At 36.2% G+C, this 25,877-nt stretch overlaps 1 protein-coding gene across 9 annotated transcripts in view; it reads right to left on the minus strand.

The window, feature by feature from the left end:
• Positions 1 to 25,877, minus strand: part of Cd226 (CD226 molecule) — a 152,036-nt gene that overhangs the window by 57,418 nt on the left and 68,741 nt on the right. For 7 of the 9 annotated variants that reach the window (XM_005373050.2, XM_013511309.1, XM_013511326.1 and 4 more), the window contains 2 exons: positions 18,121 to 18,208; positions 12,508 to 12,565 (listed from right to left, as the gene is read on the minus strand). The exons of 1 other annotated variant lie outside the window; for it this stretch is intronic. In XM_005373050.2, the coding sequence (XP_005373107.1) occupies positions 12,508 to 12,565; positions 18,121 to 18,208 (146 nt within the window). Of the gene's footprint in view, positions 1 to 7,638; positions 9,868 to 12,507; positions 12,566 to 18,120; positions 18,209 to 25,877 lie in introns of those variants that run through there. One more of the 9 variants, XM_013511335.1, reaches the window with a different exon arrangement.

Below are 25,877 nucleotides of genomic sequence, written 5' to 3' on the forward strand. Positions count from 1 at the left end.
CAGGTTGATTTTATTACAGTAGCTTTGTAGTATAATTTCAGGTCAGGAGTTGTGATTCCACCTAACTTGTTCTTGTTGTTCAGGATTGCTTTTGCTATTCTGGGTCTCTTCTGGTTCCAGATAAATTTAAAGAATATTTTCTCTAGATCTGTGAGGTATGCTAATGGTAGTTTAATGGGAATTGCATTGAATCTGTACAACAATTTTGGTAGTATGGCCATTTTCACAATGTTGGTTCTTCCTATCCATGAGCAAGGAATGCTTTTCCATTTACGGAAATCCTCTTCCATCTCTTTTCTCAGAGTACTATAGTGTTCAATAAATAGATCTTCTACTGCTTTTGTTAGATTGTTTCCTAAATATTTCAATTTCTTGGATGATATTGTGAAAGGTATGATTTCCTTAATTTCTCTCTCAGTCTGTTTGTTGTTTGTGTATAGGAATGCTATTGATTTTTGAGTGTTGACTTTGTATCCAGCTATACTGCTGAATTTGTTGATTAATTCAAGGAGTCTTCTGTGGAGTTTTTGGGGTCTTCCATGTAAGATATCATGTCAGCTGCAAACAGTGATAATTTTACTTCTTCCTTTCCTATCCTTATTCCTTTTATTTCTCTCTCTTGTCTAATTGCTCTGGCTAATGCCTCCAGAACTATGTTGAATAGAAGTGGAGTCAGTGGACATCCTTGTCTTGTTCCTGATTTTAAAATAAAAGCTTTCCATTTTTGTCCATTTAGAATGATGTTGGCTGTTGGTTTGTCATAGATGGCTTTGATCAGATTGAGGTAAAGACCATCTTTTCCTGTTTTCTGAAGGGTTTTTTTCATGAATGCATGTTGGACTTTGTGGAAAGCTTTTTCTGCATCTATTGAGATGATCATGTGGTTTTTGTCTTTGGCTCTATTGATATGATGTATAAAAAAAAAAAAATTTTTTGCTTTTTTTCCTGTACCAGCAGTTGAACTCATGACCTTGCACTTGCCAAGCTAGTGCTATGCCACTGAGCTAAGTCCCCAGCCCTAATATATAAAATTTTTGATTTGCAAATATTGAACCATCCCTGTATTCTTGGAATGAATCCAACTTTGTTGTGGTATATGATTTTCTTGATTTGTTGAATTCTATTTGCTAGTATTTTATTGAGTATCTTTGCATCTATATTCATTAGGGAGATTGGTCTGTAGTTCTCTTACTTGGTTTTGTCTTTCTCTGCTTGTGCTATCCATATAACACTTACCACCAGAAATGAGTTAGGGAGAATTGATTCCTTTTCAATGTCATTGAAGTGTTTGAGGCATGTTGGTTTTAAATGTTTTCTGAATTTTTTGTAAAATTCTGCTGTGAATCCATCAGGGCCTGGGCTTTTCTTAAAAATTTAATTATGTTTTTAATCATGTTTCCAATCTCATTAATTGATATTGGGCTGTTCAGGATGTTTATACCTTCTTGATTCAACCTTGGTAATTCGTACATGTCTAGGAATCTGTCCATATCTTCTGAGTTTTCTATCCTGTGGGAGTAAAGATTTTCAAAGTAGGTATTAATGATCTTCTGAATTTCTGTAGGATCTATAGTATTTTCATCCTTTTCATTCCTTATAACATGAATTTGATAGCTTTCCTTTCTATTTTTGATAATATTGGCTAAGGGCTTATCAATTTTATTTATTCTTTCAAAGAATCAACTCTTTGGTTCATTTCTTTTTGTAGGGTTTTCTTCATCTCAATTTCATTAATCTCTGTCTGGATCTTTATAATCTCCTCCCTTCTTTGGGCTTTGGGCTTGAATTATTCTTTTTCTAAATGTTTGAGGTGCAACATTAGACTATTTATTTGTTCTCTTTCTGTTTTCCTTATGTGTGAGTTCACTGCTATAAATTTGTCTCTGAGGACTGCTTTCATTGCATCCCACAGATTCTGGTAAGTTGTATTTACATTTTCTTTCCTTTGTAGGTATTTTTTAATTTCTTCTTTAATTTCTTCTGTGACCCATTGGTTGTTCAGGAGGTTGTCGTTTAATTTGCAAGTGTTTATGGAGTTTTTGGAGTTCCTTTTGTCATTAATTTCCAGTTTCATTGCACTGTGGTCAGATAATATGCATGAGATAATTTCTATTCTTTTGCATTTAGGTAAGTATGCACTATGGGCTAGAATGTGGTCTGTTTTAGAGAATGATCCATGTGCAGCTGAGAAAAATGTGTATTCAGATGTTGTGGGGTGGAACACTCTGTATACATCCACTAAGTCCATTTGTTCACAGCTTTGGTTCAGATCTCATTTCTTTGCTGATTTTTTCATCCATTTGACCTATCTTTGTGTCAAAGGGGTGTTGAGGTCCCCTATTACAATAGTATCATTAATTATTTGTGTTTTCATGTCTTTTAAGATTTGTCTTATATAGTTTGGTGCTCTGATATTTAGTGCATACATGTTTACAATTGTTATCTCTTCCTCTTACAGTTTTCCCCTGATAAGTATGTAGTGACCGTCTTTAACTCTTTTGATTGTTCTTGGTTTGAAGTTTACATTGTCTGCAAACAGAATAGCTACACCTGCTTTTTTCTGGGTTCCTGTTGCATGGAGAATTGCTTTCCATCCTTTGACTTTCAGTCTATGGATTTACTTTTCAGTACAATGTGTTTCCTGTATACAGCATATTGTTGGATTTTGTTTCTTAGTCCATTCTGCCAGTATGTTTCTTTTGACTGGTGAATTGAGGCCATTTACATTTATGGTTATAACTGATATGTGTTGGCTTATTGTTGTCATGTTATTTACTTGCTGTTGGTTTCCTACTTTTTCAACCTGTTTAATTGCTTGTTCTGCTTGAGGGTTCCTTTCTATTGTTGTTCTGGAAATTATGATCATTTATTCTCTGTCTATAATATCTTTTAGTACTCTTTGTAAGGATGGTTTGACAGTCATAAAGTTTTTCAGTTGTTCTTTATTGTGGAAATATTTTATTTCTCCATTGAATTTGAAGGATAGTTTGGCAAGAAACATCAATCTTGGTTGGAAGCTGTTTTGTCTCAGGACCTGCGATACTTCACTCCAAGCTCTTCTTGATTGGAAGGTTTGTGTTGAGAAGTCTGTTGTGATTCTGATGGGCTTTCCTTTATACGTGATCTGTTTCTTTTCTCTAGCAGCTTTTAATAGTCTGTTCTTTTGCTGGAAATCTGGAATCTTGACTGTTATACGTTTCAGTGTTTTATTTTGGTTATGACTAGTTGGGGTTCTATATGCCTCATTTGCCTGTATGTCAGATTCTGTTTCCATGCTTGGGAAATTTCTGCTATTATTTCTGCAAATATTCTTTTCATGTCATTTGTGTTGCCTTCTGCTGTTTCAGTGACTCCTATTAGTCGTACATTATTCCTCTTTGCCTTGTCTTGAAGCTGTTGAATTGATTTTTCCTGGTTCCTTTTTGATTTTAAGAGATACTTTCTTTCATGGTCACTAGCTGCCATGCTGTCTTCAAACTCTGAAATTCTATTTCTGCTTCATTCAAGCAGGTTTGGAAGCTTTCAGTGGAAGCTTTAATTTCCAGGATGTCTCTTTGAATGTGTTTCATGTGTTCTGGTTCACTCCTATATTGTTTATTTAATGTTTCCATCCATTGTGTATGTTCATCTTTTTTATATATATTTCTTCTTTAGATGTGCTGAGCAATTCTTTCATTATTATTGTCATTTCATTTTTTGCCTAAGAGATTATTTCTGGTCTGATCTTTTCTATGGCCTGATAGAGTTGTTTCTTTACTTCCATTGCAATCATTTCAGCAATTTCAGGTGTGTGTTTACCAAGTTCTCCTATGTCAGTGTCTCCTGGTCTTGTTCTGAGTAGGATGGAGTTCTGAGATTGTGTTTTGGTCCTGCATTTTGACATGTTTGATACTGGAGGCAAAATGCTCAGTCTCCCTCTTCCTTGACAGCTCAGCAAAGGTTGCTAGTATACCTAGTTTTCCTGGTGGTCAGGCTTGCCCCTCAGTGTCTGCTGAGATGTGCTGCTTAGTCTGGGGGTCTTCTGGTAGATGGTGAAGTGTACCTAGTTCTCCCAGTTCTGAGAAGTGAACTGTAATGTCTGTTGATGGCAGACCATCTGATCCATTGTCCCTTTGCAGCTCAGGTCATGCATATGACCCAGAAGCAGGTTGCACTGGTGGCACAATCCCAGGATAGTGGTCCTGTGTCCCCAAGTAGTTCAGGGCAGACAGGAACCACAGAGTCAACAGTTTGTGAATCACCTGATTCCGTGTCTCCAGGCAGCTCAGTGTGTGCACAGGAGCTAGATGTGGGCTGCACTTGTGGTGATCACAGATTGCCTGTGTCTGTGACCTCTAGGAGGTCAGACCGCATATAAAGCCCAAACTCAAATTTCAGCGCCAGCAGCTCATGGACAGCCTGCTCTAGTACCTCAGGCAGCACAGGCCATGCACAGGGAGGGCCCAAACATGAACCCCATGTTAGCAGTTCTTGGGCCTTCTGAGTGAGGATCTCTTATCTGCCCTGAGCACATGGAGGGTGGAGACTCAGACTATAATAACAGTAGGGTTGTGGATTGTCTGCACTGCCCTCAGGAAGTAGATGGGAAATACGTGGTTCTCTGGGCATTCAGCTATGAATTGTGATGTCAGAAGGTCATGGACTGCCTGATTCTGCATCTCCAGGAAGCTCAGGGTGAGCACAGGTGCCAGACATAGGCCACACTGGTGGTGATCACAGAACACCTGTGTCTGTGACCTCCAGGAGGTCAGGGCCCAAGTAAAGCCCAGACATGATCAGTGGTACTAGCAGCTCGTGGGCCTTCTGAGTGAGGTTGTTCTGTCTGCTATGTGACCAAAACTGTGAAAGAAGTATTTTGAAAGGATGGAGACATCACAAGACTATACATAAATGATGAGTTTGAGGAGAGGAAAACCTTAGAATAAATAAAGAAAGTCTAAAATTGAAAGAAATACTGTGACATAAGCATGCTAGTCAGAAAAATGGAGCAAAATAATCAGTTAAGGGAAGTTAAATATGTTGTGTTAGTGGAAGGAAATGGGAAGGAGGAGAGGACTGCTATTTGAGAAACAAAAGCCTTGAGCGCAGAATGTTGCTTTGTGATAGAAGTTACAGAATGTTCATGATTAAAAAGGTTTTCTATATTTAACTCTTTATGTTAATTTTATTTTATAGGAATTAGCCCCTACTATTCTTTGATAGCAAATGGAACTGATGATTTTGAAACAGTATTCATTCAAAACAAAAGAATGTCATTCATTCAAAGCAACAGTACATCAAAGCAAATATTTCCATGCCGAACAAACTGAGAACCTAAAATAACTGGAAACTGAAACTGAAAACAGGGCTCTAAATAGGGCAACCATTTATGCAAAAATTGACAAAAGGCAATAAACCAGGAATATCTCAGACAGTGATCACCCATACCCCCAAAGAAGACTTTTTCTAACAGCATCTTGAAACATAGTGCTTTGAATCTAGAAATTATAGCATATAAACCAAATTGGATGATGTATGCAACCCCCATAGAAGGTACTATAATTAATGTCATAAGCCTATTATATCACTATCAATAGAGAAGTATTTTTAATTAATTTATGCATTTATTTGCAGGGTTAGGGACATTAACACAAAGTTAATGTGTTCTTTCTCTGATAAAACTCTTCTCTACAACATTTAACAAACCTATCTTATCTCACAATGACTTTCTTCCTTGGTTTACTTAATAAAAATCATAAGATAATGGCATTCAAAGAAAAGATAAGATTTTCATGAAACCCAGGGCCTTACATTCTAGTCAAGCATTCTGCCATCAAGCTACATTTCTAGCCTAAAAAGTTCAAAAGGAAACAGTCTTGTGTTTTATATTTTTAGATGTATGTACAAAAGCCCAGAGACTTGGCTAGAATAATTCCAGTAACTATTCCAAATGAAATCTTACCTGATACAAAAACCTGAATGTGAAAGTTAATACTTTCTAGATATTATATTTTAATAGTAGTAAAACCAATGATGATAATAAAACAATGATATTAATTTTTTTATATTTTTCAAAGATATTTTCATGTCACTGTTATGGAAAAGTTATCTTTGTACTCATAATTTAGCACTTCACTTATAATTTCTAAGCATCTCTATTCTTTAATATCTCTGATCTCAGTGAAATCTTATGCAAGCTATACTAATATAGCACAACATATAAATCCAGGAGAATCCGAAAAAGCAAAATAAAGTTTTAAAAAATCCAAGACAGTCATTTGATTATAGAAATCTCTACTTGCCATATGGATTCTCACAACTCAGAAAATTACTATAATATAAACCAACATAACTTGAATGTCTAAATAAAAGTAAACTTATTGAAATTCTTTTTATCTTTTAAACTGTTACTCAATGTATTTAAATTAATATGGGTAGTATCTTGCTAAAAACTGATTTAATTAAAACATATTATTTTGAATTTTTACCTACTAAAAATTATGTCTTCAACTACTGGCTTCCTATCTATAAGCATAATTACAATTTAATGAAATTTTCCTTTGGGGCTGGGGATGTAGCTCAAAGGTAAAATGTTCACCTTGCATAAACAAGGTCCCAGGTTGAATGAAAAAGAAATTTGTATTCCATTTTCCCAGCATACACAAAGGTCTTTAAAGTTTGAAAGTATCTCTCATAATAATGATATAGTCAATCAACAATCACTGAAAGTTAATGTGTTCTTTCTCTGATAAAACTGCATTCTCTACAACATTTAACAAAACTATCTTATCCCACAGTGATTTTCTTCCTGGTTTATTTAATAAAAATCATAAGATAATGGCATTCAAAGAAAAGATTTTTATTTAATGCTGTGTTATATATCAATATAAATGACATACATTTTTAAAAAGTTTAAGATAGCATTTGATTTCTAAAGTAGACCTTACCAAGAAGAAAAAAAAAAGACTTAAAACATAATCTATTTGTATCCTAATCTTGAACTTGTGTGGATTTATTTTGATCTCTTCTCCTAGTTAGAAACAAAATTGAAGGAACAAAAGAATTAGCAAGAGAAAAAGATCTAGTGAGTACAATCACAAAACTCTGATGGGTTCTGCTTAACATTAAAGAGATTACAATAAAAGAGCCTGATTAAATAAAGATGTCCAAAGTAAGAAAATGAGTGAAGGAAACTGCACCAGCAGAGCAACTGACTGCGACAGGAAAAGTAGTGGAAGTCAGAGAATCAGAAGCAGGCCGAGGATAGCTTCAGATTCCTGAAAAAGCCCTAAACTCTGCAGAAAGAACATGTAGAAAAGAAGAGACACAATAAATAGTCCTCAAAAACACTTTTAAAAAATTTAAACTGTTTATTCATTTCTGTTTACTTAACATATTTTTAAAAAATTATGCAAACTTTTATTTTAAAAGAAAAAATAACAATAAAACATTTCAAAACCGGTTAGTAGAAGAGTTACAATAATTAATACATTGACTATTGTTGCCTTCATAGTAGTTACTCAGAGTACAAGATACAGGCATGATATCTTGTCCAGACAATATTAGCACAAACTTTTCTTTTTGATGAACTAAGAGACACTGGCTGTATAACTACCTTAACTATCTTCTGTATAAATATATTTTTTTCCTTTTCTTTTTCTTCCTTTCCTCTTTCCCCATTAGTTCGTCTCTTCTTTTGAACAGTTTCTTCCCAATTCACAATATCTACTGTACATTCTGGATCTCATTTACTCATGCAGTTTCTCAAATTAGTGAGATGATACAATGTTTACCCATTTGGGTCTGATTTATTTCACTCATGAGTATGGTCTCCAGTTGCATGCTGCAACTGTAGAAATGCTTCCCTTCTCACTTACATTAATCATTGAGAAACTGATTATCAGAATCTTCCAGAAAGTGATATTTTGATTCCTATAACTTTTTAAGAAAACAAAATAATGTACTTTATAAATAAACATATTTACTTTGCAATGCAAATTGATTAATTAGGCCATAGAGTCTTTGCTTGATGTGACAGAAGATTGTTGTCAAAATCTTTTAACTTTGTTACGCAAGTGTGTAACACTTCATGAATCTATACATGAAGTTCTTTAAGCAAATGTAGTAAAATTGAAAGTTAACTCTTCTTGCATACATGTAAGTATGCAACTAAAACTGGTCATTTTACATTATTTTGCCTTTTGCATTTCTATAATTGTACAATTTGGTGTTCATAGTACTTAAAACTAAAATCAAAATAAGCATCAAGTAGCTTAAAACCATAAATCACAACATAGTATTCATATAGACAAGGTGAGAAATTGGATTTGTTTTACTTAATGTCATTGTGGAGTGTGCAACAGATACTTAAATGAAGTCTTTTCAAAACAAGTTTTTTTAAATATGATATCTTTTAGAGATCTTCGAGTTAAGTAATAAATCTTTGAAATATGAATGTTCACTTTACTTTATAATGATCATTGTGCTTTCAAGGTGACCATGATGGCTTTATTTCATTTCACAAATGCTTTTCATTGTTTGCATATATTTAGAATTTAGACAATATCAGGTATACCCTCTAATTATTTAGGCTGTCCCCATGTCAGAAGTGTTGCCTTGTCCAAATTGTGAAGGAGAGTTTCTTTTGCATCTTTTATCCTTTGATTCCTTTTTCTCCTTGCTTATGCCTTCTCCATATTCTCCCCTTTGCAAGTTTCCACCCTAATGCCCTAAACCACCATTTCCAACTATAATTCTTTTTTCATGTATTCAAGATTCACATAATTATTTTTTAAAGCTTAATGCCTAGGTATCTGTTTCGAGAAAAATTTATATATTAAAAATAATTCTTAAAAGTAGAGAGGAAGAAAAAAGCAATGGCAAAAACATTAAGCTATTTATGATAAGACCATCATCTTAGTAGGTCTGTGATGGTGGCAAAATTCTCTGTAGAATCAGTGATAAATTTATTTGAAATTAGAAAGGGAAGAGATAAGCCTGTCACTTTTACCTTCCCTTTGACTATTTATTTATTCTGCTGCCAGGTATTCTGGACTATGCTGATAGAGCAGATACTAAAAGAGAGAGACGAACTAATCTTGTTCCATTTGTATTCACTTTTCAGTTGATTAGCAAGAGATAATCATGTATAATTATTGTGGTTAACATTTGTTGGTAATCACCAGTTTCCAGATCGTGTTCCTTCATTTAACATACATGAATTAGCCTATGTGTCCTTTGGTCCCAGCTGATCATGGTCAGCCATCTCATCTAATGTGGTCAAGATCCCTACTTAGTGATAGGCAAATAACCAATACATTGGCTAGTACAAGCAAACCCTCTACCAAACATAGAACAAAGATGTACAAATTGCAATCATTGGTAGCCATCTGAGAAGCACAAGAAAGCCTCCATCAGAGTTAGTTAGGCCACACCAGGGAAGTAGATCCACCCTTTGGGAAGGGACCCAAAAATCAATTTTTGCCCATATTTTATTCCAGACATGACACTGAAGGTCTGATAAGTAACCCCTTGCCTGAAGCTTGATCTCCCTGGACTTTCTGTTATATGAGTCAGTTAAGTTTTCTTTTACATAAAAGCTAAATTCAAGTTTTCTGAAACATTCCTTTTAAGAATGTACTCTACATAATGGAGCATTTTCCTGTCAAATGAAACAAATTCAATCAACTGGTATCAAGGTAGATACTGGGTGGAAGGAAGAAACTTTGTAAGGCCCATGTACTAATATTAATTTGCTCAGGTTAAGGGAAAAGTTCAAAATCTAGGTTTGGGTCTTCTAGCAAAGCTTGGGTAGTTGACGTAAATGTCTTCATTGGCATCACCTACAGGTTGATGGGTTGAGATGGGTCTCCTGTAGTTGTTGCCTACCTACAAAGACAAGCATCAGCTAGTGTCAATAATTCACTGTGTTTCAGCATCCAATAAAGACACTCAAAATAAATATCTCAGTTCAACCATGATACAAGTCAAATTTCCATTTCAAGTACTTTCATGATTATTATATGGAGTTTCTGTTGGAAATCACATTCTTGATTTATAAGACCCTGAATGAGATGTAACATCAATCTACTCTAGATTATTAGTTGCTCCACTGTGCTATCAATTACCTATTTAGACGTAGAAGGCCCTTCAGCAATGGTAGGCTATTTGAATAAGAAAATTATTTGTTTTTATATGTAAAGTATAGCATTTTCCCCCAATGAGTACCCATTAATGTCTACTCAATGAATGTCTTAAGAAATAAATATTTTAAAGTACAGTGTCCTAGCTTTAAAAACTGAGCAGCTAAGCACAATGAAAGAACTTGACCAAAGAGGCATTCTTTTTCAAGATGATGTTGCATAATCCTTAACCTTCTCTACCCTGATCAAGTTACTTTAACCACCTGTGTGTGGGTATGTGACAGAAAACACACAGTGGCAAGAAGATCAGATAGAGAGGAGAAAGAAGCAGAGACAGAAAGAATGAACAAGAAATAGGGCATGAATGAGAGAGAGAGAGAGAGAGAGAGAGAGAGAGAGAGAGAGAGAGAGATCTTTTGGTGAGTAGTTTGGAAATTTAGATCATTTTGATGACTGTAACAAAAAAGCAAATGGAAAATTCAAGTGTCTTATTACTTATATGTCTTACCTTAAAAAGCACAAAAGAATTAAATAGATATATCTCTTAGAGTCTATTATTCTACAAAAGTCAAGACATATTGAATATCTAATGTACAGTTACAAAGCACCTTTCTTCCCTTAAAATTCCTAACAATAAGCTTATGTTTGGATTGGTGTGAGTGGGAAAAGAGCAAAGCACAGAAAAAGCCATTCAAAAATTGTAAAGGACGGAGCACCATTTCATTATGTGCTAAGGTAGCACATGAACTAAGACAAGTCTTCTTGATTACACAGTTTGTGATGAGAAGCAAGCCAGGAGTCAATGGAGAACTTGTTTTCATTTTTGTTTTCCACAGTAGTTAGTTAATGTCCAAAAAGTCCAGGTGATAGAACATGAAGAAGTCTGATTATTTTAGTGCAGAATTTTTAGCCATGCAGAATTCGAGTATAAATAATTAAAATGAAGAGAAATTTACATAATTTTGGATGGCACTTGAGAAAATATCTGTCTTGGTCAGTTTAAGCTGCTACAATAGAATACCACAGACTAAGAAGCCTAACCCACAAACATTTCTTTTTCACAGTACCAGGAGCTATGAAGTCCAAGTTCAATTTCTACTGAGGGCTTCCTTCTTGACTGGTAGGTGACCATCTGCTCCTTAGGTCCAGGCTTTTAGTGCAGAAAGCAAAGAGAGCAGTCGCTCACATCTCTTCTACTAAGGGCACTAATTCCACTTCCCAAAGACTCATCTTCTCCCAAAGACCTCCTGCTAAGACCACACACTGACCACCGGGATCTCAAGGTGTGAACTTTGGAGGAAAGCAGCATTTGATCCACAGCAACATTTGATTGTAAAATTTAATAAACACAATAATATAAACACTGACATAGTAAAGACAGTGAACTTCAAAATAAACATCACTGCTATCTGAAAACTCAGAAGGAAGAATCTATTTCATTAATTAAATAGTACAGAGCAGAGAAGAATGAGGTGGATATTTTTCATTCATTAGACTCTTGCAACTGGTGAGAAAGATCTTTAGTCTCATAATTTAATTTGAACATTCATTCATTAATAAATTCATTCAAAGGCAATAACTAATGAGTTTTATGCTACACAGATGCTGTGCTTCTATGTCTTTCACGTAGTTTAATTTAATTTAATCCTCACAAATAACCTTATGCCGTAAAAATAATGTTATGCTCTGTAGTGAGGCGAAGAGAGGCCCCCAGAAAATTTTTCCATCTCAGAACTTCATTATATAACTTCACGTGAAAGTAAGATCTTTGCAGATGTAATTCATGAAGATAATACCGCAGGTTATACAGGCATAAGTGGGAGACAGCCCTTAGTTCAATATGAAAAATGTCTTTGGATGAGAAGAGAAATAGACACAAGAGATATACCACATGAACAAAAAGGCAGAGATGAGTTGTGTCTCCAAGTAGGACTGCCAAGGATTGCAGACATCTGCCAGAAGATGCAACAAGAGCCTTGAGCAGATGTTACTCCAAAGAAGGACCATCCTTCACACCCTCCTCTTTGGACTTTGACCTTCCAAAATCAGGACAGAATAGATTTTTGCTGTTTTCAACTACCCTGCTGATGTAATTTCTTACAACAGCCCTAGAAAACGTGACCTAGTGGTTTGGTAATGCACGATGCTGACTGCTATTATGCCAGTACAACTGCACCTGTATGTATACTGATGTAAAGCACTTTAACATCAAATGGTGTAATAATAAGAGAATAGTTCAAGTAACTGACACTTTAATTACAAGAAACTGCTTGACCAAGTTATGGAAAGGAAAACAAAAGGTAGGATCTTTAACTGCAAAGACAGATTTTGTAAGACATTAATGAATCACAAAGAGAAAAAAAATAACAATCCCTAATGAACTCACCTTACTCTGTGTATCTGAGGAATTTTTAGCTGGAACATTTTTCTTTCTCCTTCTCCTTCTAAAATACATATTCAACAGAGAATATTAAGACACTGCACTTCAGCACTAGTATCAATTCAACAATTTCATACCTCACCAAGTTTCCAGCCCACCTCTACTTACTGAATATGCATATCTGACTACCTGACTACCTATGGTGGATTCCTGCACATGTAACCAATATTCTAATGATGTAAACTTCTTTTCCTTCTCCCTACTTTCTCCAATGTGCTCACAGGTGGTGACAACAGCTATCCAGTCAATATTAGTTATATATATATATATATCTTTTCCCTTTCTTTGTATTTTAACATTTTTTTTTTCCGGTATCAAGAATCGAACTGAGGACATTGCGCTTGCCAGGCAGGCACTGTGCCACTGAGCTAAATCCCCAGCCCCTCTCTTTTTGTACTTTAAAGAGAAAAAAACTAACAAAACAGCAACAGTGAGGACAAAAACAAAAGCAACACAGAAACAATAAAAAATGATACATGACCTCAAAACAAAATGACAGGAATTAACAATGGTTGCTACTTTACATACTGTTATCTTCAATGAAGTTGCTCAGTCCACCAGATGTAAGAATGAAAGAATGATCGAACAGTGAAAGACAATAACAACTAAAAAAAGCACTGGAAATGACAGAGCACTTCACCATACAAAATGGTTGGAATTCAATAATGATTCTTATACTGCATATTGTTGTCTTCAAATCAGTCCTTGTCATATATATATATATATATAGATTTGTAATGGGCTATTAGGGAAATGGCTAGTCTTTTCCAAATAACCTGGGGCTTAGAGATTTTCTACAATTGAAACATTTTAAATGCCAACAGTGTAACTTCTTGCGTGTCAGTATTAATAAAGCTAAGCTTTATAAAAATGTATAGGTGTTATTATGGATTATTTTATTCAGATTTCATCCGAGTTCTACACTTAACAGATTAGGAATCAGATGTGGACAGGTAAAGCAGCTTGCCCAGAATCACATGGTTGCTTCCTGGTAGTGCCAGAATTTAAATCCACAGTCCTCCCTTCTGACTCTGAAGCTGTACTTCTGGAATCACTTGGCTACGGCTGAATGGGCCATCTAGAACCATACTATTCAACAACTCTTCACAGTTCCAAGGAAGCCTATAAAAACTTAACTTCCAGAGAAGTCTCAGAAAAGCAAACACAAAAGGAGAAAAAAAGAGGGTAATGTGATTGAATGCAAAGAAAAAGTAACTATGCTAGTATATGAAGAAAGATATTGTAAAGAGACCACAAATATCTCTTTTTCAGATTTCTAAAAAAAAATCCTACTTAACAACAAAAGAGGTAAATTAGTTGCAAAAATGTAGGGTTTCTTTCCTTTGCATTTTGCATTTTAATAGAAGGCTGTGATTCCTTTGTAGCAGTCTTGAAAACAAGAGAGTTCCACTCCAAGGAAAGATTATTTAGTGATAGATATTAATTCTAATGCTCTCCCTTAGTTGCTTGGAAATTCTCCTTCCATGTCAATGTGATATTATTTTATTCTATGTCCATCTTTTTATTTAAACCAGTTTTCTTTCATCTTCTTATTCTATGTGTAAATTAGTGGTGGAACATTTCTCAGTGTTTCACTGAGAATAATAAATATATTATTATTCTTAATAAATTCTTAATAAATATATTAAGTCTTTTACTTATAAAAGGAATCCACAAGATGGCTGCCATTATCACCTTTGATCTTTTATTAAATCATCATTTTCAAGACTGTCTCACATATGTGGCTAACTTTCCCTAATGGATCCCAGTGTGTGTGTGTATGTGTTTAAGGAATCCTGGAACATACAATGTGATAAATATTAAAATAACAGAGAGCTTAGTGTCACATGCTCTGTGTTTAACTTGTGCTCTGCTATTTACTTGCTGAGTGACTTTCATCTCTAAAGATCAGTCCTGCAAACCAGCTATTCCTTCGTGTTCTTATTCTATGTGTAAATTTATGATACACATATTGAAGTCTGCTCTATGTTGACCAGCTGTTCTGTTTGTCTGGAACTAAGATTTCTTCTAGGATGAACTTCTTTTTCAGTGCTGAAAGCAGGAAAGTCTCAGGTAAACTGAAACACCACATTTGCCATGAGCAGCAACAGCAAATATACAAATAAGTGTAACGTTTTTCTCACCATATTAAATTTCTTCTTATCAACACAGCTGTCCACCTCTATGATATCACAGTTCCTTACATGATGACCAAAGCTGTCCCTGGCCCCTGGCCATGCTCCTGTACAAGTGTGACTGTGCTGCTTTGTGAGAAAAACACACTCAGGAACACAGGGACTGTTTCAGCATCCCTGGACACACAGGTAACCAGGAGCAAGGACTGAAGAAAGAATTTATTTCAGCTTCTACACAAGCCAGCAATCTGAAGCTGCAGGATTATTTTAAAAAGTTTGTCAGACAGAACTCCAGAGGGTCATTGCTAAAGTTCTTCAGTCATTTTTTTTCAAAAAAACTGAAATAATCCTAAAACAAGAGTATAACAAAAGAGAAAGGAAAGTACTCCTTTCCTTCGCTGTGTTCACCCCTGATTATGTACTGGAATCCACTGACGTTTTCATCTTATTTAACCAAGTGGTACAATGTACTCTGCAGTTCAATTTAGCTGCTCCTGTAAAGTGTCACAGCAGCATGAAGGCAAGTCCATCATTCCCAACATCTGACCCTCAACAGGTCCCTTCCACCTCTCATGCCCTTGCTCATGCTGCCCCTCCTGGAGCACAGTTCCTGTCACCTCTGCCCTGTCTGCCTTTTTCAAACAGTCAAGATGAGGCAGTAGAGACATCCTTGGCAATGTAAATTCTTGAGGTCCTTACTTCAGTGTGCTAATTTCTCAGGAAAAGCCTTGAAAGCAAGTCATAATGGAGAAAGGGCAGAATGACTGTCTCCTGTTTCAATTTAATTAGATGCTCAGTGAACATCCATGACAGTACTTGTTTAGGTTGGTGCTAAATGCTACCAGACAAAAAAAAATGAAGGAAATACAATCCCTGAATACCACAGAAGAGAAGAAAGCATGAAAATGAATAAAATACACAGTGTGATATGAGGAGTAACAGATAAGGAGTACAGAATGATGCCAGATAGTGACATCATTCTACCTGCAGGGCAGAGAAACAGGACAGGCCTCCTCCATGTTGAATCGTATACAGGACTGAAGCCAAGTATGAGGAAAACTATATTTTGTACCATACCATAAGGAAGATAACTGTGTTCAAAGAATAAAATTTATCGTTTTTACAATTTTTTTCAAAATTAAGGGAAGTAAGTAAAGTAGAAAATATAAATGAAAAAGTAGGCATTGGTCAGAAAGCAGGGCACCTTCAATAGGAGACAGGGTTAATGAGTTTTAAGATTATTCTGCTGGTGGCAAGGAGATAATAAAAAGTGTTAAATAGGATGATGACATCACCAGTTCAACTTTCAAAAGAGAAACTAGGAAAAATCAATAGGTTAGTGATGGGTTTCTGCCTAAATAAAAATTCCTCTAAGTCATCACGATGGTGAGTGCGTACAGCACAGGCCACTGGAGGCCATGTGGCAAGCCCTGCCTTCCTCCTCCCCGGTCATATTACAACTTCCTACTTCCTCCTTACAACATCCTGTTTTCTTCTTCCTGCCCTGCCAAGTAACTATCTGCCTCATCACACAGACCACCCCCTTAACCCCACCCCCAGCCTGGCCCTGTATAGCCATTGTTCTCCCAGCCAGGCCCTCAGAAGCTCCACATCTCCCTTCTCTTCTTTGGTTTTCTCTGTGCCCTCAATAAAGTCATTTTTAACTTTGTTTTGTTTCACTTGTGCCAAAAAACCTAACAGAGGGAGAGGATGTATCTGTAAGCAGGAGCACAGGTTGGAAAGTATTAGTATAATCAGGTAAATGGTAGAAGACGTAGAGGTCCAGGTATGAGACAAGACATAGGAAGCTGCTGGCACTCCTATAAATAAGGGGTATGCGTGTGTGTGTGTGCATGCATGTGCCTGCATGAGCATGTGTGTGCATGTGTGTGTGGGGGGGTAATTATTATTAACGTGATTAGAGTAGAAATCAAAGCCCTCATTTGTTCAACTAACATGTATAAAGTGACAGAGCACTCCCAGACATGCAAATTGCAAACACCCACCATGTCATCTCCTCCGTAACTCCAAACCAGTAGGACTACAGCTGAGACATGTAACAAGTACTAGACAGATGGATTAATGAACATAAGAGACCTAAGAAGGAAAGAAAGAGTAAACCAAAAAAATTCTCAAAATTTCCCCTATGCCACAAAACAGTAAAAGATTGATCTTAAATGATTACCTACTGTCTCTAAGGCACCGCCATACAATTCCTTTCTCCATAATTTTTAATAATAGTATTAGATTGCTTGTTTTAGAAAATGTACAACCACTTGAAATCATGTTGTTAACTTATTAGAATGTGTGCTTCACTACATCTTGTTCAACACTTTGCTCAATAAATATCTGAGATATGGTAATTCAGGCACTATCCTCCCACAACCTCCAAGGACAGCTTTTTCTATTTTTTTTATTTTTTATTTTTTATTTTTTTATTTTAAAAATAAAAGGAGGAAAATACTAACAGACAGACAACATTTTACAAAATAGCAAAGGATCAGTACAGACAGTACAGAGTTACAAACAGAGTGCTGGGGAATTAACAATGCTTGTTTTTTTTGTTTTTTGGTTTTTTTTTATTTATTTATTTTTTTTTTGGTTTTGGTTTTTCTCCAGTACCGGGAACCGAACTCACGACCTTGTGCTTGCCAGGCAGGCACTTTGCCGCTGAGCTAAATCCCCAGCCCCCAACAATGCTTGTGGTATTACATATTGATATCTTCAAAGTGGTTTCTCATAAAAACAGATATAGACATACAAAGCTGATCAACCAAGGACTCATTGACAGTTTCTTTCAGCAAAGAAATACAAGACAGTAGAACAGCCATGTTAACGATCATGCATATACATACACAAAAACTTTCTCCTTCTTTCCCTTCTCTTTTCCCATATCCCAGTTACCCTTTACCTTTGAGTGCTTTCCTATCAATTCACAATGTCTATCATATCTCCTAGTTTAAATTAACTCTTTCAGGCTTTACACTAGAGAAACAATGCGGTGCTTGCACATGTATGTTTGATTTATTTCACTTATGAGTATGGTCTCTAGTTGTGACCATTTACCTATAAAAGCCTCGAGTTTATCTTTCTTTACAGCTGAGTAATATTCCATTATATAAAAGTACACACAGGACAGCTTTTTCTTTGAAGGAGAAGAAGACGGGGCAGAGACAGCTCAGAGGTGCCAGGTGGAGTGTGGAGAGGCTACTGCCAAAGCATACAAGTCCCTAGGTGAGTTATTCCAGCTTTTACCTCCAATATCACTACCACTACATCTCCCCCTGCATAAGAACAGTACTCAGATACTGAATAGTACACGAGTGCTGAGACAACTTGACAAATAGTTGGGTTATTAACAGAGAATCTCTACCACCGGACTTATTGAGGGCAAGCAAGATTCAGGCTGTGTTGCTCTACTTACTTGTTATAATAAATGACGATGGTGACAATTAGTATAACAAACAAGAATAAAAGCACTGCAGCAATGATGTATTGGTTATGAGTTTCACCTAGGAGAAAAAAAGAATAGTAGGAATTAGGAATTTAACTAAAACCACATGAAGAAGATAGGAAAATGAAGAAAGACACATTATTCACAATTAAAAACCAACAGTCTAATAAAATAAAAATATGATAGGCAAAGGGGAAACGACAATTATTCCTTTAGAACTTCCTTAACATTTATGACTCAGACTTTTATTAGTTTCCTGATTGAGCTAAGAAAACTTAAGACTAAGAATACAAGACTTAAGAACAAGAATACAAAGAATTTAACACAGATATCACTTTATTCCAATAAGCTCACATCAAATGTAGAAAATCTTTTGTTTAAAAACTATTGAAGAAATGTATTAGTAAATGTTACTTTTTGTGTCTGATATATTAAGTAGACTCAACCTACAACACTATGTAATTTTAGATTTTCTCAGTAGAATTTTGTTCAAAAAATTTCTCTATTAGATTTGATAAATTTAATCATTAAAAAAATAGGAAAAATATATGATTGCCACTAAATGTTTTCTGGAAATTTGTAATGGTCCAGGAGTGTGAAGTTCTCACCCCAGCTCTTTCATAATTTAGCTGATGATCTCCAGCATAGTCCTTTACATCTTCTGCATGGGTTGTTTTCATCTACCAAGTGAGAACAGTGACAGCAGATCTCACTGCATCACAGAATTGTGGTAAGAATCCAGCGAGCCAGTGGCGAACCTATACTCCTAGAGGAAGGTCACCTCTAGAGCATCATCCCAGAGATCATTTTTTCTTCTTGCTATGTCTTTCTGCCCACACTGCACCTCACCTGCCCCTACCACAGGGTACACTCTAGGCTCCTCACAAAGAGAAAGAACTAGGTCAGCACCCGCTGCCTGCGGGAGTGGCATTGAAGGAATCAGAAAATTTGACCATCTCCTCCCAAGAGGACAGGTTGGGAGGAGTCAGTACGACCTCCTTTGCTCTTGAAATGGAACCAGAAAAGCTTGTACTTTGATGCCTGAGCTGCCTGAAAATCATGCTTTTCAACTGACCTTTCCCCATGTTTTCCTCAGGTTGTTTCTTTCTTCTTAAGCCACTATTCAGTTGAAAGTCTTTTCACGGTAAGAGCTCAATGTCTAGGCCCGTTAATTTATAAGCTTTACTGAAAAGCAAAGCTAAGACAAATGGTAGACCATTTTTGTATTTATTTAATCTACAGTCTACAATTACAAGCACTTGTGCAGTAGTGTTTCCTTTTTGGTCTTGGTTTATTTCACTTAACATTCTTCAGGTTCATCTGAGTTGTCTCAAATGACAGGATTTCCTACCTTTTATGACTATTATTCCAATATCTATGTATATAGACACAATGGTCATATATAAAGGTAATGGAATAATAGCCATATCAACAATAGTCCTGTGATATACATATGTATCACATGCTCTTTATCAAGTCATGGTTTGGTGGACATTTATGTTGTTTCTTTATCTTGACCATCATAAATTGTGCTGCATAGATGTGGATATCTCTTCAACACGCTGATACCCAGCAGAGGTATTGATAAATTGCATGGTAGTTTTGTTCTTAGTTTTTGAGACACCTCCACCTGTTTTTAATAATAAGTATACCTGTTTACCTCCCCACCAGCTTTGTACATGGGTTCCACTTCCCTTACATCACTGACAACATTTTTTATTTTTTATCTTTTTGATAATTGCTATCTTAACAGGTGGGAGGTATTATTTAATTGTGGTTTTGATTTTCATTGACCTGATATCTAGTAGTGTAGATCATCTTTTCATACCTGTTGGCCAGTTTTATGTCTTCTTTGGAAAAACATTTATTCAGAGCTATGGACCATTTTTCCATAGTTATTTCTGGGATTTACAGTGAAATACTGAGACTTGCAATAGCATGGATGAACCTAGAGGACATTATGCTAAGTGAAGCAAGCCAGACACAGAAAGTCAGATACAAAAAGGCCTCACTTGTAGGAAGACTCCAAAAAAGATGAAACCTTAGAAGCAGAGAGTGTAACAGTAGTTACCAGGAACTGACGGGTCAGAGTTCAAAGTATATGAACTTTCATTTAGAAGATGAACAATTCCATGGATAACAATGGATAACATAGGGAGTAAAGGATATATTAATTCATTTAATTGCTCCAATTATTACATGATGTTTACATAAATCAAACCATCATGTTGTATGCCTTGAATACATTTGATTTTTTACAATTATATAAATATGTATACATTTTTAAAATTTTAAAACACTTGTTTTCTTTAGGCTTTTGGTATTTCTAAATTTTCTAAATGCTATGCTGTTTTTATAATCAGGAAATATACTACAAAATTGTAAAGATCTCTACATATAAAACAGGCTATTTTACCAAACGTCATGGTTACATTTAAACTGCTTTTTTAGAAGTAGTCTCAGAATCCTTAAGAATTACGGTGACTTTTTTTATCAAGTTGTAAATTATATGAATTTATAAGTAAACCCCACTTGAAAGTATGACTATTTGTGTCACACTGCTACATTATAAGTCCAAATTTTAAATGTTTAAATTTGAAGTCTATTTTTAACCTCTTCTAGGTGTGTTGATCGCTCGGAGTCTGATCCATTCATCCACTCAGCATCAAAATATGTACTATTTCAAGGTGTACTGTGTGGCTGGTAGTACAGATAAGAGGGTGGGTAATGACAAATTTGAGGCTTGATTTAGTGGAATTTGTATTACTCTGAGACGTCCTCCACAACTTAAGAACAGGCATGAACCCAGTATCTTCCCTTAAAAACAAGTGCAAAGCTTACAGGAAAGCTGGATATGCAGCTGTGCTCCTGCAACAGCACAGGGCCAGCCCTGCCTCAAGCCAGCAATGCCTGCCTCCCCTCCCTGCCCTCTGCCTGCAGTGTGGCACGTACAGCCAGCCTATGTACAAGACAGCTCTCTGGGCCCTGTAAGATGAAAGAAATAAAAGAGCAGCTAGGAAGGGATGATTTGGGGAGTTAATCAATAGTTCATAACATTCATTTTTTTCCTTAAGTTTTGCTATTAGATCTTCAGTTGAATAATGTCAGCCCTCAAGCTCTTCTCTTAAAGAAAGAAGAATTATTGTGTGTTTTCAGTGCCCACTTTTTTAAACTTACATTCCAATGCTGTGCTGATTCATAGGACATCAGAAATGTCTTGAACCATAGAGTTATTATTTTTTTTCTTCCATTACAAAAGATAAATACAGTTAAAATAATTTAAAGCAAGTCAGTGAAATTTATAAATGAATAATTTACTCCAGGCCTGTGACCCTACAGGCTAAGTTTCTGCCAGTGACAAGTATTTATGGCTGAGTTATAAACCTTTAGAAATGTCTCGTGATAGAAATGCTGCCGGGTCCTTCCCACAGAGCCATTTCCCACAGAAATGCTGCCGGGTCTTCCCACAGGGCAGAGTAGCCACAAATGCATTGTTTCTCCTTTATTAGAGCTCAGAAAAGAGAAGTAAAGAACTCAACCAATTTAGAACCTAAATAAGTGGGTCAAAAAGCATGATAGGAAGAAACATCCTGACTCTGTTAGAGTCCTCAGTAAGTATCATTTAAAATTATTTTCTAACTTCATTAAAAAGACAAGCAAAAATGTTAGATCTCATTTTATGTACAGTGAGTAAGTTTAGGTACAGAAGATACACATCTTCTGCATTTCAGGTGTTTCCAAATCTCAACTGTCTGTATGACACATAAAAATATCCCACCTCCACCTCACATTTGCCATTGGTTGTTTGAAACACAGACACTGAAGAGGGAAGTGTAGGGCTCATCCTGTCTTCTAATTCTTCTCCCTGAAAGGTCTTACATAGGACATTTAATCTCTCACTTTCTTGGCAGCTATAAAATGATGATAAGATCAAGAATAGCTATAGGATTTAAGAATTTATAGCTATAGGATTTATAAGAGGGTGGGTAATGACAAAGTTATAAATCCCCTAAGAATAGCTATAGGATTTAAATAAAACATATAGAGGTAGTTTAAATATTTTAAGCACCACATAAGTTCTTAATAGTACACATTACATCCATACTAACATTTAATATGCACACATTCCAAACTAGGATTAACTCATCTTTATTCTTTTCATGTTGAAATATCATGTTTACTTAGTCTTAAATGACACAGGATACTTGCTCCTATAGTTAGACTCACATTCCTGAGGAATTGTACAGGTAATGGTGACCAAGATACATAAAGTAACTGTAGCCTTGGAGAATCATGGGAAATGACAAGCCCAAAGTGTGTGGGACAGTGCACTTGATATATAAATCAAGTGGATACTGGTATGATAATATTATGCCAGGTTTTCTGAAGTCATCTGTCTAAGCAAATCAATTTCATACTTTATGTCTCAGAAATCTTTGCCTATTTGATTGCAAGAAGGTCTTAGAGAATAAGTGATACTCAGAGAATTAAAGGAGCAGGACATCAACTTAAGGAAGGGTGGAGGGACACAAACACAACTGGGAACTATACTGATTGCTTCTTTGACATTGATGGTTCATTGTCAAATGTTCGCACTACATTATTATAAGAACACATACATTCTTGTATATTTTATTTGTAAGCTTTACATATATAATAAATGTTATTTATGTTGGTAATAAATAATGAGATCAATACATACAACTTTCTAAACTAGTGAAGCATATTCCTTTCAGATACCAAGTGTTTAAATTATAGTTCTTAAATGGAAATAATTGTAAGCAGCATAGCACAGTTCTTTGCCTTATTAAGCAGAGAATAATAAATGTAAAAGAGTTGGGCCATCACGTTGAACACCATCTTTTACACTTTGCTATAAGCAATGGCGAAAACCAAGGTGGTTAATATCCACTTTCAGTTACCTGTGTCTCATTATACTCTTGTACTTAGACATAACATTTTTTGTCTCCTCATTCTCTACAAAATTGTTAGCTTTCTCTGTGTATTTCCCTCAATATTCTACAGTCTGATACTTCTTTGCCAGTTTTCTAATTTATTACTGTTAACTTGTTAAAGGAAGAAGACAAATTCCCAAAAGTAAATAATCCTGATTTGTACTGAGAGCCATTTTTTGAGTCAATGGCAAAAGTATCAACATGAACTATTACTTATATGCTTGTCCAACCGCAGAACATGTTGCATCCACTTCTACTTTTGTATGTTTCATTATTTATTCTTTCCCTCTTTACTTTGTTCAAGGTATGTTCAGATAAGTGAAGGCTACAATGCTGGAAATTAAAATAAACAAAGTAGACTTGGCCAGTCTACAAGTTGGGACTCAATGCCAAGTGGTCATAATATTATTATTATAATTGTAAATGATCTTGGAACCTAGCTAAGCATCACTCTGACCTGGAGATACAGAGGTAGCATCTATGCACCTGTGTCTTGTAGCACCCACATGAGAACACCTGAGGTTGGTGTTCCATAGCGCTGGCTTTGGAAATGCTGCTTCACTCTATGAGGCACCTTCTGGGAGAGCTCTGACCCCCAAACCCCTGTCCTTCTTTCAATTTCTCCTTTCTTAGAGCATTAACTTTAGAAAATGCATGACCTGCCTCTCTTTGACTCCTTCAAACATAAGTAAATCCTTAAAAATTGATTCACCTCAGCTTTGTGATAAAGACATACCTTTCTCAAGGACCCAGGAGTCACCACTTTGAAGTGGCATCATCAGTGATGAAGGTGCCTCCTTTGGAGAGGAGGAGCTTGACTTCTTCCCTCCAAGTGCAAAACTGCTCTTGCCATGGCATGCGACATGTTTATTGTTCCTTTGGATGAAGCCTGTTAGCTAACGCAGGTGGTCACCCTACTCACCAAGTGAATCCATGTGTGACAAATGGTGCTGTGAATTCCTTATACTTGAAGGTCAGTCATTATCTTTAGAACACATAGGACTGCATCTGCTTGTCTATACAAAAGGATAAGGATTCTTCCAGTCTTTGCAGTCTCCTGGCAGATTGTCTGTGATGCATATTGCATTATTAGTATTTATTATTATTATGTTTATTCAACAACAAAATAGTTTTTTTCCTCTTCTACCTTTGTGGAGCAGTTTTCTGGATAGAGGAGATTTTGTTTCTATTCCCCCAGAGCACTGTTGATATTATTCTTGTTTTCCCAGGTGTTAACTTTACATTTTGTTATCATTATCCTTATCTTCAAAGATATATGGATAGTTTTTCAGATGCCCTACCAAAAGCAAGCTACCCGGGGCTGGGGATTTAGCTCAGTGGCAAAGCGCCTGCCTGGCAAGCGCAAGGTCGTGAGTTCAGTTCCCGGTACCGGAGAAAAAAACCAAAAAAAAAAAAAGCAAGCTACCCTGCCTTCTGCAAGTTATAAGAAGACACACAAAAGTAGGCATTCTGCACTATGTAAATGTTTCTATATTTAGTCATACAACATAAAATTACAGAAATATGAGATAATATGGTGGTTAGAATATGTTAATATAGAAAGTAGCATTGTTTTCTTTGGGAGATTTTGGTGTTCAGTCTTCAGTGTCCCTGAAGATGAAAGAACTCTTCCTTCGATTGAGACCTACTCCAGCTCTTGTTTCTGTAGTCATTTGGTCAAATAGGATCTTATTGAACTCATTGCTCTGGAGGCTGGCAAGCCCAATATCAGTGGGCTAGCCCCTGTGAGGACTTTCTTGCTAACTCATGTCATCGTAGAAGGTAGAATGGCAAGAGACAGTGAGAGCAAGAAAGAAGGAAGGGGCTGAACTCATCCTCCTCCCACGAACCCGTTCCCCTGGTAGCTGCCTTGCTCCCAGAGTAATGGCTTCAATCCATTGAAGACAGAACCCTCATGACTTAATCACTTCTTCAAAGTCCTACTTTTAACATTGTTGCCTTGAGAATTGGGTTTCCAACACATGGACTTTGAGGGGTGCATTGAAGACACAAGATCTGTTCATCTGTTCTTGGTGTGTACCTGACTTCAACCTCAACCAGTATTTCCCTTCTGGACCCTCAAACCCGTTGCCTGACTTTGCTAGTCCTTCTTACGACTGTGTGGGATGCCCAGTTCATGTGAATCAGCTGCATAACTTGCACAAACCCATGATCAGAGACAATAAATCTATGGAGCAGAAACCACCCAACATAGCTCCTGAGCATGAGGGTGATGACCATAATGGGCCAGTGCTGAAACAAAGAAGTGGGAAAGGAGCCTTCATTCCTTCCCCTGTATTGGTCTGGATGTTGGCTCAGTCTAAACCCCATTGTATGTGCAAACCTCCCATAAACAAGGAAGCAAGGCTCTGTAACTCTGTGGGTTCGAGCTTCTATTGTGATGTGACTGTTGATAGTAATAATTTTTTTTTCTTCCACTTGAGAAGAAATTTAGTGCTGGGGCTGAGAAGAATTCTGCAGCCAGTCTGCCTTCCCCTGAATCCCAGATACTGTAGTTATTATCCTTTAACAAGTGACCCGAACTCCTCATGCCTCACTTTCTTAATCTGTAAAATATAGATAAAAATAGAATTGACATGAGAAGTAAATGAATAATTATGTAGCAGTTCTTAGAATAGCAACTGGCACAATATGTAAGCTTATCAAATATTATCCAGGACAAACGCCTGTGCATTAGTCAGGTTTCCCGTTGCTAGGACGCAGTACCCAACCACAAAGTGAAAGAGGAAAGGTTGATATCAGCTCACAGTT

This window comes from Chinchilla lanigera, unplaced genomic scaffold (assembly GCF_000276665.1).
Source record: "Chinchilla lanigera isolate Chin_1 unplaced genomic scaffold, ChiLan1.0 scaffold00001, whole genome shotgun sequence".
Taxonomy (NCBI): domain Eukaryota; kingdom Metazoa; phylum Chordata; class Mammalia; order Rodentia; family Chinchillidae; genus Chinchilla; species Chinchilla lanigera.